Genomic DNA, 17,365 nt, shown 5'->3' on the forward strand with positions numbered 1-17,365 from the left:
GGGGATTTTCTCTCTCCCGTTAAAGGGAGTAACTCTACATTTGGAGCTTCTGTTTCTTGTCTTTCTTTCTTTCTCTCTGTGTAACAACATTACTGTAGCCACCAGATACTGCCGCCGTCTGTTTTTCTCCCTGACAATAGGGGAGCAGGATCCACGGGATCAGACCCAAGACTCACAGAGTAGAGTCACGACGGTCCTACTACCCGACCCCACCACAGCACCGTGACCCCACCGCAACGGCACAACCCTTAAACTCCAGACTGAGATTGGTTCATCATCAGACCAACGCTCATCATAGACTTTTCTCAGTATTTGTACTTATCTCGCCTGTCTGCCACTCTCTCTCTCCCTCTTCCATTCCTCTCTCTCCCTGTCCTATCCCATGTACTTCTCCCCCCAACCGGTCAAGGCGGATGGCCGCCCTTCCAGAGTCTAGGGTCTGTCCCACGGTTTCTTCCTGAAGAGGGAGTTTTTCCTGGCCACTGTTGGTTGTTACATCTGCTTGCTTTGGAAGGGTTTAGTTGCGTTCTGTTGTTCTCTATCATTGTAAGAGCGCTTTGAGATGTTTTTGATGTGATTTAGCACTTTTCAAAAAAAATTGAATTGAATTTGAAGTTGTTTTACAGCTACGTATATGGACGAAATGGCACATTAAATGCTGAACAGCCTGGTAACATGGTAACATTTGCTTAAATTTTTTGCCTGAGTGCCAAAATTGGTTAGCATTTGAGTATGTTTGGGGGTCAAAATTGGGCTCAATAAAGAGAAAACAATAATAATAATTAAAACAGCAAGCAGCCTTGTTCTGGACCTCACACTCTTGCCTGTGGCCCATTGAGGTCGGCCTAATCATGGCCTCTGTTCCATTTAAATATTGAGCAAATATAAATTTTGAAGGTTTTAACAATAAAGGACTTTTATTTTGAAAAATGTGGAAGGCTTTTATTTTGAAAGCCGACTAACCTCTAATCTAGTCCTTAAATATCAAATTTTGAGGGTTTTGGTGTAATTGTTAATAAACAAGAACTTTGTTTTGGAGGAAAAAAATGGGGGCTTTTATTTTTAAAGCCAGCTCACCCCTACGCCTAGCTAAATACTTAATATCCATTATGAAGTCAACATTGTAATTTTTAATAATAAAGCACTGGTTTCTATATAGTGCTTTTTTTGGCACTCAAAGACACTTTACTTTGCATTATTCATTCACTCCATACTCGATACTCGATGGTGGTAAACTACGTAGGTAGCCACAGCTGCCCTAGGGACCACCTCTAACCACCACCAACCACTCACTCTCACAGGCAGATTGAACCTGCAACCTTCCGATTGGGAGACAACCGCTCTCCCAACTGAGCCATGCTGCGCCAGAATTACTATTGCAACAACACATCATCAGTAGGGTAAAACTAACCTGTCTCACGATGATCTAAACCCAGCTCACGTTCCCTATTAGTGGGTGAACAATCCCACGCTTGGTGAATTCTGCTTCACGATGATGTTTTTAATAAACAAGGCAAAAAAAAGTGACAAAATCACTGACGCCTTTGCTCTAAATCACAACAACTGATGTATAATTGTATTATGACATATCATTGTGAGTGGTGATTCTTGCATATTTTTATATATTATTTATATTTGAGATCCGAATTCTGACTCCTGGTTGTCTCTGTGCAGTGTTTATTAATATGTCATTCGATCCATCCATCCATCCATCCATCCATCCATCCATCTATCCATCCATTTTCTCCCACTTATCTGTTTCCGGGTCGCGGGGGTGGCAATCTGAGCACTGTCATCCAGAACACATTGCACCGATTAAGAACCTTTCCTGTGGGTGGTGAGCCCACGGGAAGGTAGGTCATTCGATCCATTGAACAAACTATTTTTCTTTCAGTGGAGGTTTTGGTGACTGGTAGCAGGATTTAGTGTCTTTGTGTGTGAGGCCTAAATGAAAACTGCTGTGTGTTTTGCTTCCTGCTGCTGTTGAGGCTCCATCAGTGACACACTGGTGTTAAAGTTTCCACTCAGTGGTGTGTTTAAGTGGCAGGTTTGTAAACGTTTAATCTTTATCACTTTGGCTAAATATCTTGTGTATTGTGTCGCATAATGTTGTTTTGAATAGCGGAGCTTTTACTGTATGTGCACAACTGTTACGTGTGAGGTGTGCACATATTGTCGGTGTTACAGTAGAAAATAAATTAGAGAGCCCTAAATTCCCCAGCATCGTCACTGATAGGGCCAGTTCTTAAATGAGCACTGCCAAAGAACCGGTTCGTTTTCCACTTTTAACGGAGCCAAGTGAGAGCCACGTCATTCCGTCACTCCAAAACGTGATACTGATCTCACCAATGTAGCGCTGACAGCGCTCATACAAGAACCACGAGACGGACTGTGTTCATCGGTTTAGTCCAGGTCGCTCCATCTAGTTTGGCCTGAACCTCGGATGCCGACCAAAGAGCCAGAAAACATTGCGTCTCTTCGTATCACTGTTGGTGTTTTTTCACATCCGTCTTGTTTTAGTCCGGAGCCTCTGAGTGGCCATTGAGAAAAAAAATTTGAGTTTGGGGCTTATTTTTCATCAATTCGGCATTACATTGTGAATTTCATGCTCCTTTCACTTTCATTGTGGATATGTCTGCATCAAATGCTTTAACATCGGAGAAGAATAGAGATGTAGAATGATAGAACGCAGCTCTAAAAGCTGTTTAAAATGGCAATCTATGTAAACACATGCTGATTAAAGTTCTTTCACATGAAGCACCATTAAAAGGCTCTTTTTATGGCAAAAAAATCCAAGCTTTCATTTACAGTAGTATGTAGTTTGTTTTTAAGTTGCTGATGAACCAAAAGTATTCATTATAAAGAAGTTCTGTGGGTTAGAAAATAATATTGGAGCGTCTCATTGCAGAGCGCAATGCAGTGTGCGGCTGCATTGCGCCAGCCTGCAGTCATAACGCGAAACAAGACCTAGACGTTAATTTAGTTACAATGATGTTACCATGAAAAGCGTGAAAAAACAACAATGGAAAACTACTCCTAAACTATATCCGATGTAGCTGACTGACAGCGGAGGAGCACGGCAGCGCTCTCGAGAGCCGCGGCTCCTTGAAGGCCGATTAAATTATCTCGTTCCCTCGTATTATTAACTTCAGGGAGCAACTTATTATATCGTTCCCACCCATTATTTTAATTTTTTTCTCAATAACCACTCCAGGGCTCCGTCTTTGCTGTAGTTTTCAGAAAGCCGGTTCAACTTCGCTTCTGCCTTGCAGGTCGCGATAACTCCAGCAATAACTCCGCCCCCAGCTGATGACTCGTCTGGCCCGGGTCTGGCTCCTCTTTGGCCCAGCAACGAAGTGGGGCCACCTGTTTAACCCCTGTTTGACTGTGCTTTGGCAGTGGAAAGACGAAGAACTGGTGCAAAGTCTGGCCTTGGCTCTGAACAAGCACCTGGTTCTTTCCGGTGGAAAAGCCCATGAATGATCGAGCTCTCCTAAAGCACCAGCAAAAAAGAATATCTGGCTGAGTCAAAACTGTAATTTTTGATGAACAAGGATTTTTATTCTGAAGGACTTTTGGGCATATATTTAGAAAACCTGCTCACCCCGACACCTAGCTAAACAATTAATATCCATTTTGAACTCAACATTGTAATTTTTTGAAAAACAAGGATTTTTATTTTGAAGGAGTTTGGGGCTTTTATTTGGAAAATCAGGACATGCAGGTTAAGTGGTCACAGTTTGATTGAAATGGTATTGTGTAATTCTTGTTGTGAATGATCCAGTCTGGTATCAGCACTACACATATGCCGAATGACATTCTCGTTCGGAGTCCTGCAAATAGCGAGGCAAGGCTGCTTGCAGCTTTAATTAGAGACCGAGCAGAAAGGCCTAAGCCTCCAAAGGATGTAACGATCCCGAAAATCCCAGCAGAGGGGTCGGAGCCTAGCACACAGGGTGGATGACAAGTTTGACGTCACGTGTACTTAAGTTTCACTTTCACATGACAGCAGAGAAGATAAGGCCAGTGTTGCCAGATCATATTGACAGTTTCCAGCCCAATCACATCTTAGAACCTGCTCATTCCAATAAAAACCAGCCTAAACAACGAAGTTGCCAGACAGGAATAAACGGCTGTGGGCTGAACTGAATGATTCCTGGTGATTATTGTGTATTTATCGTTGACAATGGCTGGTTTGTAACAGTCTGTGCTCGGATCTCACACCTTCACTTTTATTTAAAAGTGTTTTATTTTACACAGAAATATTAACCATTTTAAATAAACTTTTTTTCCAAACGAGACTGATATTTAGGTAATTAGCTATTTCTGTCCCAGTGCACATTTCTGTCTTGTCTGTTTCCTGTTTTATTTTGTAGCTCATGCTGTCTGTTGTTTCAGGCTCCTTGACTTCCCCTCCTCATGTGTGATTGCTGCTTCACCTGTGCCTGATTGTGTGATTGTTTCCACCTGTTGACTGCTCTTTAAGTTGGGCCTCTGTTCTGTGTCTTGTTGCTAGTTTGTCTGTGTTGTTCCACCAGTCACTCCAGCCCTTTACTCTGTTTCTTGTCTCATGGTGTTTTTGATCCTTTTTCTGTCCGACCAAGATTCCTGTCCAGCCCTCCTATGACCTTCAAGATTTGTGACCCTCGCCTGCACGACTTCGGATTAGCTTTAGCGTTTTCAACCTCTCCTTTCCCCTTGTCTAATAAAAGACAATATCTCACAACCAGAGTAATGTGGCTCAGTTGGTAGAGTTTACATCTTTCAATCAAAAGGTTGCAGGTTTGATTTTCCATGTCCCACTGTCCACATGTTGAAGTGTCCTTCAGCAAGACACTAAACCCCAAAATTCTCCAGTGGATGGACAGTGCACCTTACATGAGACAGCCATATTGATTGTTTTGGGCAGTGGTAAACTAGGGATTAGAGAGATTAACTTGGGATCGGAAGTTCACCATGTGTCACTATTACATGCCACTAACATTCGCTCACTCCGTCTGTCTCTCTCTCTCCATCATTCTCTTTCCCTCTCTCCCCCTCCTGTAGTCTATGCCTATGCTCTCCATCCGTCCCTCTCTCTCTCTCTTTCTCTCTCTCTCTGAATTGAAGTTGAAGGTGGGTTCGATCCCCACAGTAGACAGGTCGCCACTGTGGGTCCATGATGGGTCCTTGAGCAAGACACTTGACCTCCACCAGCTTCCCAGAGCACTGCAATGTGTGCCCATCGATGGGTCAATTCAGTGATCAGGATACTCAGGACAATGAACTCTATAGTGATCAACGATTCTCTGCCATAGTGCCACCTTGAGACTTTCAAAAGAAGTCCCTTCATCAGCAAACTGATTGTACCAGAACACAGTAGGATTTCTTTCAGCCACAATCAGACTCGTTAACCAGAGCTGAAACTGGATACAATATATGTGTTTTATTTATTTATGAGAGGATTTTATGGCATTGTGAAGCAAACACACTACAGAACCCTCAAACATGACACAGCAGCAGTGGCGGGCCGTGCATTTCAGTCTTCGGCCTTCACTCGTGCTGGTCTGAGTCAATCCACTCCTCAATAACGTTTTATGGCTACAAAAACCATGTTATTCAGAAATGCAGTATAAAGAGCCATTGCCTCACAGATAGATACTTAAATATCTTTACTGATGAAAAAATATCCAGATTTCACAACTCTGCTTCTGCTGAAGCTACATTAAAAAATCGGCTGCTATTCCCGAAGCTTCTGGGGGTCGAGGAGCGTGATGAACGTCAGCTTTTTGTGGTCTTGAAAATATATGATGGCAATGAGTTTGTGAGTGAGCGCTAATAAATTGGGCTGGACCTTCATGCACTCGGAGTGCTGCGATGTGTTCAAAGACCTCTTGGAAAATTCCTGCTTGAAATTTGCTTTGACAATAAATCTGCAACCAAATGTCTTTATCTTCTCCTTTAGCCATTGTAGGTTGGCAAAACCGCTATTAAATCAACACAACTATATTTTTGTTCGTTCAGCTCACTACAGATGCAGTCAGCTAGCGCTGTAGAGTGAAGTCTCTGACGATCCAATCAGAGGGCTTGAATACACTGACGTCATGCTCAGCCTTCTAGAAGGCCCTGAGTCGCCAATATCAAAATCTGATTGGTGTAAGCAGCAGGGTCACCGACACTTACTTTACATTGCAGACGCCTGCAGAATTCAATCTGAAGGCCTCAGGCAGATTTCTTTACCCTGGCAACAGGTGATTGCTAAAATGTGATTGGTTAAAAGCTTTGATATGGAAGCAGTGCAGACAGGGGAGAAGCTATGAGAGGAAGCGGACAGACCGTTTGGAATTATTTGATAAGTATTCATGGACAAAATATAATCTATCAATCTGTGATTCAGGTATTTTTCTTAGACCTGCAGAGAAGGCCTTGCAGGCCACAGCACTAAGGTCATATTACAAGTTTATGATGCATGAATAAAGAATACTCATTGGCTTCTAAACCATTGTTACTCCAAAAGAAAAATCACTCACCTTTGTAGTAGAAGAGACATCTGTCTGCCAGGACGAACCACCTGCTGTTCCACTGCTTCACCCCACTGCTCGCCTACACACACACACACACACACACACACACACACACACACACACACACACACACACACACACACACACACACACAAAATTCATCACATGCTCCTCAGTCAACAAAGGGAAGAAATTATCCTGTGCAAATTCGAGGTTTTAAGTTTGGCCTTAATATATAATCTGAACCTGTGAAAATGTAATCTATAATTTTTCAGTTTTAAACAAAATAATCAATAGTTCCTCCATATATTTATTTCACCATTTCCCCTCAAGAATCAAAAGCCCCCCTTTTGAAAGAAAATCAAGCAGGGAAAAGGCAGCGCTTGCCCTACAGAATCCTCCTGCTGCTGTGCCCACTACAGAAGCTCTGGTAGGGAATGCACACTTAACACTTTGAGAACCATTGACCTACACCATATATTCCTTTGTGGTCATTGTTAGCATTGTTAGCCACACATGCTGGAGCTCAGGGGCCTCATTTATAAAGCTTGCTTATGCATAATAAGCGGGTCCTGAAAGATGCATACGCCACTTCGACCGCAAAGTTTGTGATCTAAAAAAATAAACTTTGCAGTAGAATGTGCGTACCAGTATGCAAACTTTGAACCTTGCGCACGCATAGTTTGAAGACGTTAACCTGGCAGCGCTGATTGTGAGGTGGTGAATTTAAGCCAGATTTATCTCATACATATATTATCTTCAAATATCAGACTTACAGATCCACGTAATCATAAACAGCCAAGCTGCAGTGGTATAGATGTGTTTCGTTAGTGGCACATTATTACTGAATTAGCAGCACGATGTTTTCAAATGTCATAGTTTCATCTTTAAATGATACAGAGCAGTGGACAGAACTGATTGATTTTCAACTGTGACAAAGTGTGTAACGATCAGTCCAATTTCAGAGAAAGCACATAAATAGTGTGGTGATAGCCATGCGTGAAGCTGCAGTTTGGATGCCGGTGCCCTAACCTGATTCCCGTCCACGGGAGCGCACACTGACTGGCTATTACCAGTCACTGGGGGCATCTGTTCTGTTCCAGCTGTTTTTATTAGGATTTACAGCTATAACGTACACATGTACTAAACTGTATGTACACTGTAACAACTAAAGTGAGTCTCTGGGAAAGTCTAATGCAAAAAAAAAAAATAAAGCAATTGAGATGGTTTACCTATGGGTTACATGTAAAATAAAGTATTTATAGATTTTATATTGCTTATTTTATGATCATTCATACGTGATACGTGATACAGTTTAGTATATTTTTATGTTATGGCTGTAAATCCTGATAAAAGTCGCTCTCGTGGACGGGAATCACTTTTTGGCACAACACGGTTATGTGCTCAGGACGCACTGCTGCTGGACACAGACGACTTCCTCCTCACCCTCCGCCTCCAACTGTCAAGTGACTGAGGACACAACACGAAGTAATTGTATTAAATACATTTAATATACAGATAAAACATAACTTTATCGGTCCGCTGAGGTCTCCACCAAAATATCTCCTTCCCTCTCCCACAGTCTGACACTATGACACACACGGTGGCCATCACAACCATGGGGGCTGTTTTGGGGTCCAGCAGTGTGCTCGGGTGCTGCCCCTCATGATGTCACTCTCCTCTGACCTCTACCTTCAGATCAGACTCTTCTTCTCCACCTCTGCAGTCACTGATCTCTCTGTGGCTGTCACACTATTTACAGCAGTGACGATGCACTGTCGATCGCTTATTTTTTCTTTTATTAGTGAACACACTACTGTGACTACCAAATAATATCATTCTATTGACCTCCACCTCCTCCATAACTATTTCTCTCTCCGTAAAATTCCTTTTCTTCGTCTTTTCTGTCAGGATTTTGCATCAAATACTGGCGATCAACGGGCTGATTGAGATGCAAAAATATTGACGAGGCACTTTGCGTTGACTATTTTTGGTAGAAAGTGGGCGTGTTGAGGGCGGGATATGAACTGCGCAAACTTCCAGGTGGACCAGGATGTATAAAAGAAAAGTGCGTGTGCACGGTTTTATCAATCCAAATTTTTTTTGGCATACGCCATTTTCAGCTTTTGGGCGCACGTACATCTTTAGTAGGAATCCTATGCAATGTTTTATAAATGAGACCCCTGATCATCCTGTCAGAGCTGAGATGTGCCTACACGATGGATGAAAACTAACAGTCATGTGTGGAGTTCAGATAGCACAGAAGGAAGTACTCTGTGATACACGTGGCAAGACAGTAGAAACATCTGGAATATCACTAAGGATTACGTGAGGAGGATTGGGAGCATTATTACTTAAAATGTACCTTTTTAAGTCAATCACATTTTTGGAAAAACAGCCACGTGTTTGTGAGAGTAATGATAATTGAAAAATAAAATAAAATAGAATGCAGGAAAATATAAACATTAATGGAATTTATGAAAAAGCATAAACATGCAGGTTTTCATCCAGGATTCAGTTTTCAAATATCGAGAACATCCATCCATCCATTGTCCACCGCTTATCTGGGGCCGGGTCGCAGAGGCAGCAGTCTAAGTAGGGATTCCCAGACTTCCCTCGCCCCAGACACTTCCTCCAGCTCTTCAGGTGGGACCTCAAGGCATTCCCAGGCCAGCCGAGAGACATAGTCCCTCCAGCGTGTCCTAGGTCTGCCCCGAGGCCTCCTATTGGAAAGACATGCCCGAAACAGATGCCCGAGCCATCTTAGCTGGCTCCTCTCGATCTGGAGGAGCAGCGGCTCTACTAAAAAGCTCCTCCCTGACTGAGCTCCTCACCCTATCTCTAATGGTGCACCCAGCCACCCTACGGAGGAAACTCATTTCAGTCGCTAATATCCGGGATCTCGTTCTTTCGGGTCATAACCATAGGTGAGAGTAGGAATGAAGATCGATCGGTAAATCGAGAGCCTCGCCTTTTGGCTTAGCTCCTTCTTCACTATGACAGACTGATACAGCGACCGCATAACTGCAAACGCTGCACCAATCCACCTGTTGATCTCACGCTCCATCTTCCCCTCACTTGTGAACAAGACCGAAAGATACATGAACTCCTCCACTTGGGACAAAAGCTCTACACCGACTTGAAGGGGACAAGCCACTTTTTTCCAGTCGTGAACCATGGCCTTGGATTTAGAGGTGTTGATCCATATCCCAGTTGATTGACACTCGGTTGCGAACCGGGCCAGTGCACGCTGAAGGTCTAGGTTTGATGAGGCCAACATGGCCACATCATCTGCAAAGAGCAGAGACGAGATCCCGTGGTCCCAAAACAAGACCTCCTCCGGTCCCTCTCTGTGCCTAGAAATTCTGTCCATAAAAGTTATGAACAGAACCGGTGACAAAGGACAACCCTGCCAGAGGCCAATGTGCACTGGGAACAGGTCTAACTTACTGCCGGCAGTGCGAACAAAACTCCAGCTCCGGGCATACACGGATTGGACAGCCCTTACCTAAGGGCCCCGGACTCCATACTCCCAGACCACCCCCCACAGGATGTCCCGAGGGACACGGTCGAATGCCTTCTCCAGATCCACAAAACACACGTGGACTGGTTGGACGAACTCCCATGAACTCCTTGAGCACCCAGTGGAGAGTATAGAGCTCTGTCGAGTATTCTGCGACCAGGACGAAAACCGCATTGTTCCTCGTGGATCCAAGGTTCGACTAACGGCCGGATCCTCTTCTCCAGTACCCTGGAATAGACTTTCTCAGGCAAGCTGTGGAGTGTGATCCCCCTCTAGTTGGAACACACCCTCTGATTCCCCTTCTTAATAAGAGGGATCACTACCCCAGTCTGCCAGTCCAGAGGTAATGTCCCCGACTGCCACGCGATGTTGCAGAGACATGTCAGCCAAGGCAGTCCATGCACATCCAGAGACTTATGGAACTCAGGGCGAATCTCATCCAACCCCGGTGTCCTGCCACCGAGGAGCTTCGCAACTACCTCTGTGAATTCAGCTTGGGTAATGGACGAGTCTACATCTGAGAACCCAGCCTCTGCTTCCTCAGTGGAAGATGTGATGGTGGGATTGAGGAGATCCTCGAAGTATTCCTTCCACCGCTCTACGACATCTCCAGTTGAAGTCAACAGCTCACCACCTTCACTGTAAACAGCATTGGTGAAAAACTACTTCCCCCTCCTGAGGCGCCGGACAGTTTGCCAGAATATCCCCAGGGCCGATCGATAGTCCTCCTCCATGGCATCCCCGAACTCCTCCTACATCCGACTTTTTGCCTCCACCACGGCTCGGGCTGCGACCCGCCTGGCCTGCCGGTACCGGTCAGCTGCCTCGGGAGTCCTATGAGCTAACAACGCCCGTAGGGACTCCTTCAGCTTGACGGCATCCCTTACGTCCAGTTTCGACCACCGGGTTTCCAGCACCACAGGTGCCAGAGACCCTGCGACCACAGCTCAGAGCAGCAGCTTCGTCAATGAAGGTGGAGAACATGGTCTACTCAGACTCAATGTCTCCAGCCTCACCCAGTATCCGTGAGAAGCTCTCCCAGAGGTGGGAGTTGAAGACTGCGTGGACAGAGGGCTCGGCCAGGCGTTCCCAACAGACCCTCGTGACACATTTGGGCCTGCCGAGTCTGTCCGGCTTCCTCCCAGTCCAGCGCATCCAACTCACCACCAGGTGGTGATCAGTTGACAGCTCTGCCTCTCTCTTCACCCAGGTGTCCAAGACACGTAGCCGGAGATCGGATGACACGACCACAAAGTCTATCATCGATCTCCTGCCAAAAGTGTCCTAGTGCCAAGAGCACTTATGGACACCCCTGTGCTCGAACATGGTGTTCGTTATGGCCAAACTGTGACTATCACAGAAGTCCAATAACATAACACCGCTCGGGTTCAGATTGGGGAGGACGTTCCTACCAATTAGTCCCCTCCAAGTCTCACTGTCGTTGCCCATGTAGGCGTTGAAGTCCCCAAGTAGAACAATGGAGTCCCCAGTTGGAACACTATCCAGCACCTCTCCCGGGGACTCCAAGAAGGTCAGGTACTCTGTACTGCTGTTCAGTCCATTGGCCGAGACAACAGTCAGACACCTGTCCCCTACGTGAAGGTGTAGGAACGTGACCCTCTCGTTCACCGGGGTGAACTCCATCACATGGCGGCTGAGCTGTGGGGCAATAAGCAAGCCCACGCCAGCCCACCGCCTCTCACCACCTCTCACTGCGGGCAACTCCAGAAAAGTGGAGTGTCCAGCCCCTGTCGAGGAGCTGGGTGCCAGAGTCCAAGCGGTGTGTGGAGGTGAGCCCGACTATATCTAGACATATCTCTCAACCTCCTGCACAAGCTCAGGCTCCTTCCTCCCAAGCGAGGTCACGTTCCATGTCCCGAAAGCCAGATTCTGTGTCCGGGAATCGGGTCGTCCAGGCCCCTGCCATCGACTGCCACCCAATCCACACTGCACCCGACCCCTACGATAGCCTCTGTGGGTGGTTGGCTCACAGGAGGAAGAGGTGAACAGAAAAACTAAAATCAGCTTCTGCATGTTCTGATTTGCTTTTGTATCATTGATGCTGGAGGAATAATGTTGCTATATTGAAATGCTGCAATTAATGCATTTTCATGACATTTCGATAATGAATTTAACTCACTTTAATTACTTCAACATGAATAACGGAATTTAGTCAACTCCATGGTTGATAAAAGAAATTTGAAAAAAAATACAGTTTCTATATTATTTATCATTTGCATTAAAATACTCCTTTCTCTAACAACATAGACTTTAAGATCACACTCTTAGATCAGACTTTTATAATGTGATTTTACTTGGTATGGGATCAGAACGCAATTTTCTCAAAAAATCACTCATCACTTGTCCACTTCAGTGTGCGTGTGAGTGATTGTCAATGAGCAGATTACTGTCTGCTCATACTTTAATATGTGAGCCTTCTACTCAACTTAGTTCCGCCCTGTTTATGCTGTTCTAGCCTCTATTGTATTGTTTATATTGAGAGAAAAGTTTGTACCTGCTTGTACAGCCATCCTTGTTTAGTGACCTCTGCGTTGGGATTCCTGCGCATAGAGTTGGAGCGCTTCCCAAATGTCGCGGCCTTCCTAGGAGTACGAGACGTCTGCGGGGAAACAGTTACCCTCACATACAAGATTCTAGGCTAAATAATGTCCCATTACCAAAATACAAGCTGTGTGTGTGTGTGTGTGTGTGTGTGTGTGTGTGTGTGTGTGTGTGTGTGTGTGTGTGCTCACCCGAGAGAAGGATTGTGCTGGAGACAGATCTGAAACCATGATGGTACATTTGCAGTTGACGTTCTTCTCATCAGCAGTTTTCACTTGTCCATTCATATCTAAATCGCAAAGTCTTCACAGAAAAGAAAAAAAATACTTCATAAATGTCTCACTCAAATCAGTGTCAATTAAAAGTTTCAACTGTGGCAAATTGTTAGGATGACATTCATTAGAGAATTTAAAGTCAGTAAAAAGATTCATTATGAATATATAATATACCATCGCATCAAAAATGACTAAAACACACACATATTTCGCCATTCTTGATAAATAAATACGCCATATGGATATACCTCCTTTTATAGATAAGGTCCATGCATTACACATTGCTGTTTTTAAGTCTCCACAACATAGTTAAGAATGTCTAACCACACTGGAACAGGATTGTATCAAAGTGCTCGGTACTGGTATACCATCTATACCTGTCCTTGTTTGTAGCCTAAACAGCTTTTAGTAGCTCACCCAGAGTGATGGGGGAATCTAGAAGTTCAGCTTCCTCTAATGAAAACTCAAGGAGAGTTTCATAGGTGGAGTGCTGAATGGCTGACAACTTTGGACCCCATAGTGGCCATGGGGGCCAGAGGGACAGTGAGATTGAGAGAGGATGCAAACCTCAGGAGGTCAGCAAGGTATGGAGGAGAGAGGTTATGGAAGGCTTTGAATGTGAGGACTCAGGTTTTGAAATTGATCCGCTGTTGGTCAGGAAACCAGTGGAGTTTATGAAGAACTGGGGTTATGTGATGAATTAATGGAGTTTTTGGGTGATGATGCAGGCAGCAGCGTTTTGGACCAGCTGGACTTTATGAAGAGAAGGGAGTTGCAGTCATCCAGGTGGGAGGTGACCATGGTGTGGACGAGTGTGGCAGTGATGCTGGGTGAGAGGGAGAGGTGAAGGCGGTTAATATTGCGTAGGTGGAAGTACGCTCACTGAATGATATTATTGATGTGAGCTTGAAATGATCGTGAGCTGTCGAGGATGACACCCAGAGGAGTGGTCGATGGTGATGTAAAGACTGTGAGCTTCAGTGAGGGTGGACTTGGAGCCAATGAGGAGAACCTCTGTTTTGTCACTGTTTAGTTTGAGGAAATTAAGGGAGAAACAGGATTTGATTTCCTGTAGACAGTTTTGGAAGGAGGTTGGTGGGAAGGTAGAGGTGGGTTTGGTGGAAAGGTAGACTTGGGGTCATCCACATAACAGCGCAATAGAATAATATACCTCCAGAAAATATGGCCAAGGGGGAGGAGGTGAATGATGAAGAGGATGGGGCCCAGGACAGAGCCTTGGGGCACACCAGAGGAGAGAGGGGACAGCTGGGATTTGTAAGATTTTAACTGAACAAACTGAGTGCGGCCAAAGAGGTATGATTTGATCCAGTCAAGAGGTGTGTATGATAAGCCAATGGTTTCCAATCTGTGGATGAGGATGGAGTGGGAGATGGTGTCAAATGCTCAGATCAAGGAGGAGGAGGTTGGATAATAGATCAGAGTCAGCTGCTACCAGAATGTTGTTAGTGAATTTAATGAGATGGGGGACGAAAGCCAGAGAGAATCTATTCATAGAGGTTGTTGTCAGGAAGATGACTGAGGATTTGGGATGCAACATGTCTTTCTAGAATCTTATAAAAAAAATGCTAGGTTAGAGATTGGATGTAGGTAATTGAAGTTGTTGTGGTCTGAGCTGGGTGTTTTGAGAACTGGGGTAATGGTGGCAGATTTGAGAGATGGAGGAACAGAACCAGAGGAAGGGTGGCACAGATGATGGTCATTATCAGAGGTTAGACACATGATTACAGTTGTTGGTAGTGGGTCAAGCTGGCAGGTAGATGATTTTGATTTCTGGATGAGGTCAGATATGTCAGCAACAGAAGGGATGTGGAAACTTGTAAGTGGTTGGGTGAGAGGGAGGATAAAAACAGGGGAAGGAGAGCTCCAGGAGATGGGAGGGGTTAGTTGCTGGTGGATCCGGTCTTTTTTGTGGGTGAAAAATGTCATAAGTGCGTTGCAGTTATCATTGGAGTAGTAGTGGGGAGGGAAAGATCTGGGCATTGCAGGGTGTTAGTGACAAGTGAGAATTAGGCCCGAGTGTTCCCATTGTGAGCACTGATTTTTTTCAGAATAGTATAGAGTTTTGACTGTGGAAAGAGTGTCCTTGTTGAGCAGAATGTGGTTATGGAACATTTCTCTATCAATTGTGAGTCCAGTTTTGTCGCTGACGTTCCTTGGCCTTGAGCAGGCGTAGATGAGGAGAAAACCAGGGGGCAGAATGGGTGAAGAAGGCAGTCCTGGTTTTTATTGGGGCATGTGAGTCCAGCAGTATCTGAAGAACATTATTGTAATGATAAACCAGCGGATCAATGGATGAAGAGGAGTTTATGGTGTGAATGTTGTCACAGTCTGATCTTAAAGCTGTTATGTTGATGTTTTTGATATTGCAGAATAAATTGACCCTTGGTCTTTTACTCATGGACAGTGTTTGCGGTTCAGATTAAATGAATTTAACATGTGAACAGTGAAGGGGAGGTCAGTGGATGAGAAGTTACAGGGCGTGACACCAGAGGAACAAACCACGTCCAGGACATCTCCTTTTGAATGTGTTGAGAAAGTGATGTACTGTTTTAATCCAAAATGATGAAAAGTCCTCAGTGAGTGGAAGATTGGTGATCTTCCAGCAGGATGATATTGGGAGAAAGTGAGCAGATGTATGAAAGACAGGTGGAAAATTCACAGACAAAATCCTTGTTAGGTTTGGGTGGCCAATATAGTTGGAGATGGTCCACTTATCTGCACAGTCATGGACTCAAAATATGTCAATTCAGGCACAGTGACTGGTGAGATCTTCAAGTTCTCACTGTGAATTATCACGAGACCTCCTCCTCTCCTGGTGTGACGAGGTCGACAGGTGTAAACAAACCCATGTAGGGTGGCCTCGTTCAGCTGGGAAAGACCACTGGGTTCTTGCCATGTCTCTGTCAGACAGAGACAATCAAACTTACGGTCAAAGACGAAGTCCTGGTAGGAGTTGTCCTTTGCCCGTCAGAGAACGGGTGTTAAAGAGCCCAGTGATGCCATTACTGTAGTCCGTGGAGGTGCTAATGTTAGCCCACCTGGCTAAGCTGACTAACGCACTGTCCACGGTCGAACCGGAGTTTCTCGGTGGACAGTGAGTCGTGGAACAGATGGAGTTTATGGCAGTGGAGTCATTGATGTGGAGGTTTCGACAGGATCCGCGGTCGATGTATTTCCGACGTGGAAGGCGGGCGATCTCCGGGTGGATGTGCCGTATCAGAGGAGGATCAGGCAGGTGGATCCGTAGCTGAAGAAGCTCGGCAGCTGTGTTGTGAAGCCAGGGAGCAGTGATGGACAGACTAGTCCAGAGCAGTAGGAGACTCAACCCGACGACTAATCCTCATGATGGAGTAGCTGTCATCGGCAATAGAAGGAGGAGGAGCCCACAGGTGAACCACAGGTCACAGTTAAAACACTCATTGCTAAAAGTTCAATCGTTTTGATGGCACGACTTGTTCACAATGCCAGCATTTTCATGATACTGTTGGTTTCAGAGTCCGGAGCAAATGCAAACACGTACAAGAGGTAGAAACCGGAGAGCAGTGGTAGCCACAGATGGATAGATGGATAGATGGATAGATGGATAGATGGATAGATGGATAGATAGATAGATATTTTTGTTGACTTCATTCAAAGCAGCACACAAGAACATTTTTACAAAATAATTAACTGTCCAGCAACCGAAAAAGGAATCGGCTGAAGCCTGTGGCCTATTTTGCCAATTCTGTACCTTCTAAAGATTACGACAAAGATCAGTAATCAAAAACAGAACTGAATGACTAAATGAGTTTAAATTAGAAATCACTTTTTGGATAAAAACTAAATATCAATTTAACAATTCACAGCATAAACTTTAATTATTTTACTTCTTAAACTTATTTGAAAACACACACCTTTGAGGATAACACCTTTTCAATTCATCATTGGGTCCATTCCATAAACTCACTCCCAAAACTGACACATACTCTATATTTTAACATTTGTTTGTACTTTACAGGTTTCAAACATTAACACCCCCCTTAAATTATAAATGGCCTTTCTTTGAATAAAATCATTTTTGAATACCATCTGGAATGCTATTATTCAGCAGATACATAATTTTTAATGTTTTAAATATATAATATCCAGAAATGTTAATGCGGATGATTGTGCGAAAAGTTGGTTGGTGGAATCTCGGTATCCAGCTCTATTTATGATCCTAATCACTCTTTTCTGCAATTTGATTATTGTATCCAAGTTAGTTTTATACAGAATGTATTTCCCCATATTTCCACACAATATGTCATTTAAGGCAGCACAAGTGAACAGTACAATAAATGTAGACATTTCATATTCAGTAAATCTCTTGTTTTTGTTAAGACCAGACACAGACTTGCACATTTTTAATTCAATGTCTTCTATGTGAGGCTTCCAACAAAGTTTGTCATATATTATTACTCCTAAAAATGTAGGTATGGACGTTCTACTTTCGTGTTGCCAAA

The 17,365-nt window shown here is 44.3% G+C and overlaps 1 protein-coding gene across 1 annotated transcript in view; it reads right to left on the reverse strand.

Annotated features, from left to right (window-relative positions):
- The window catches only part of plekha6 (pleckstrin homology domain containing, family A member 6), a 177,984-nt gene that overhangs the window by 84,223 nt on the left and 76,396 nt on the right, over positions 1 to 17,365 (reverse strand). The window contains exons 4-6 of the mRNA XM_080462391.1: positions 12,780 to 12,891; positions 12,542 to 12,646; positions 6,510 to 6,582 (exon numbers count right to left, since the gene is read on the reverse strand). Coding sequence (XP_080318517.1) covers positions 6,510 to 6,582; positions 12,542 to 12,646; positions 12,780 to 12,875 — 274 coding nt within the window. The 5' untranslated portion in view covers positions 12,876 to 12,891. The remainder of the gene's footprint in view (positions 1 to 6,509; positions 6,583 to 12,541; positions 12,647 to 12,779; positions 12,892 to 17,365) is intronic.

Source organism: Lipophrys pholis, assembly GCF_963383615.2.
Source record: "Lipophrys pholis genome assembly, chromosome: 4".
Taxonomy (NCBI): Eukaryota; Metazoa; Chordata; class Actinopteri; order Blenniiformes; family Blenniidae; genus Lipophrys; species Lipophrys pholis.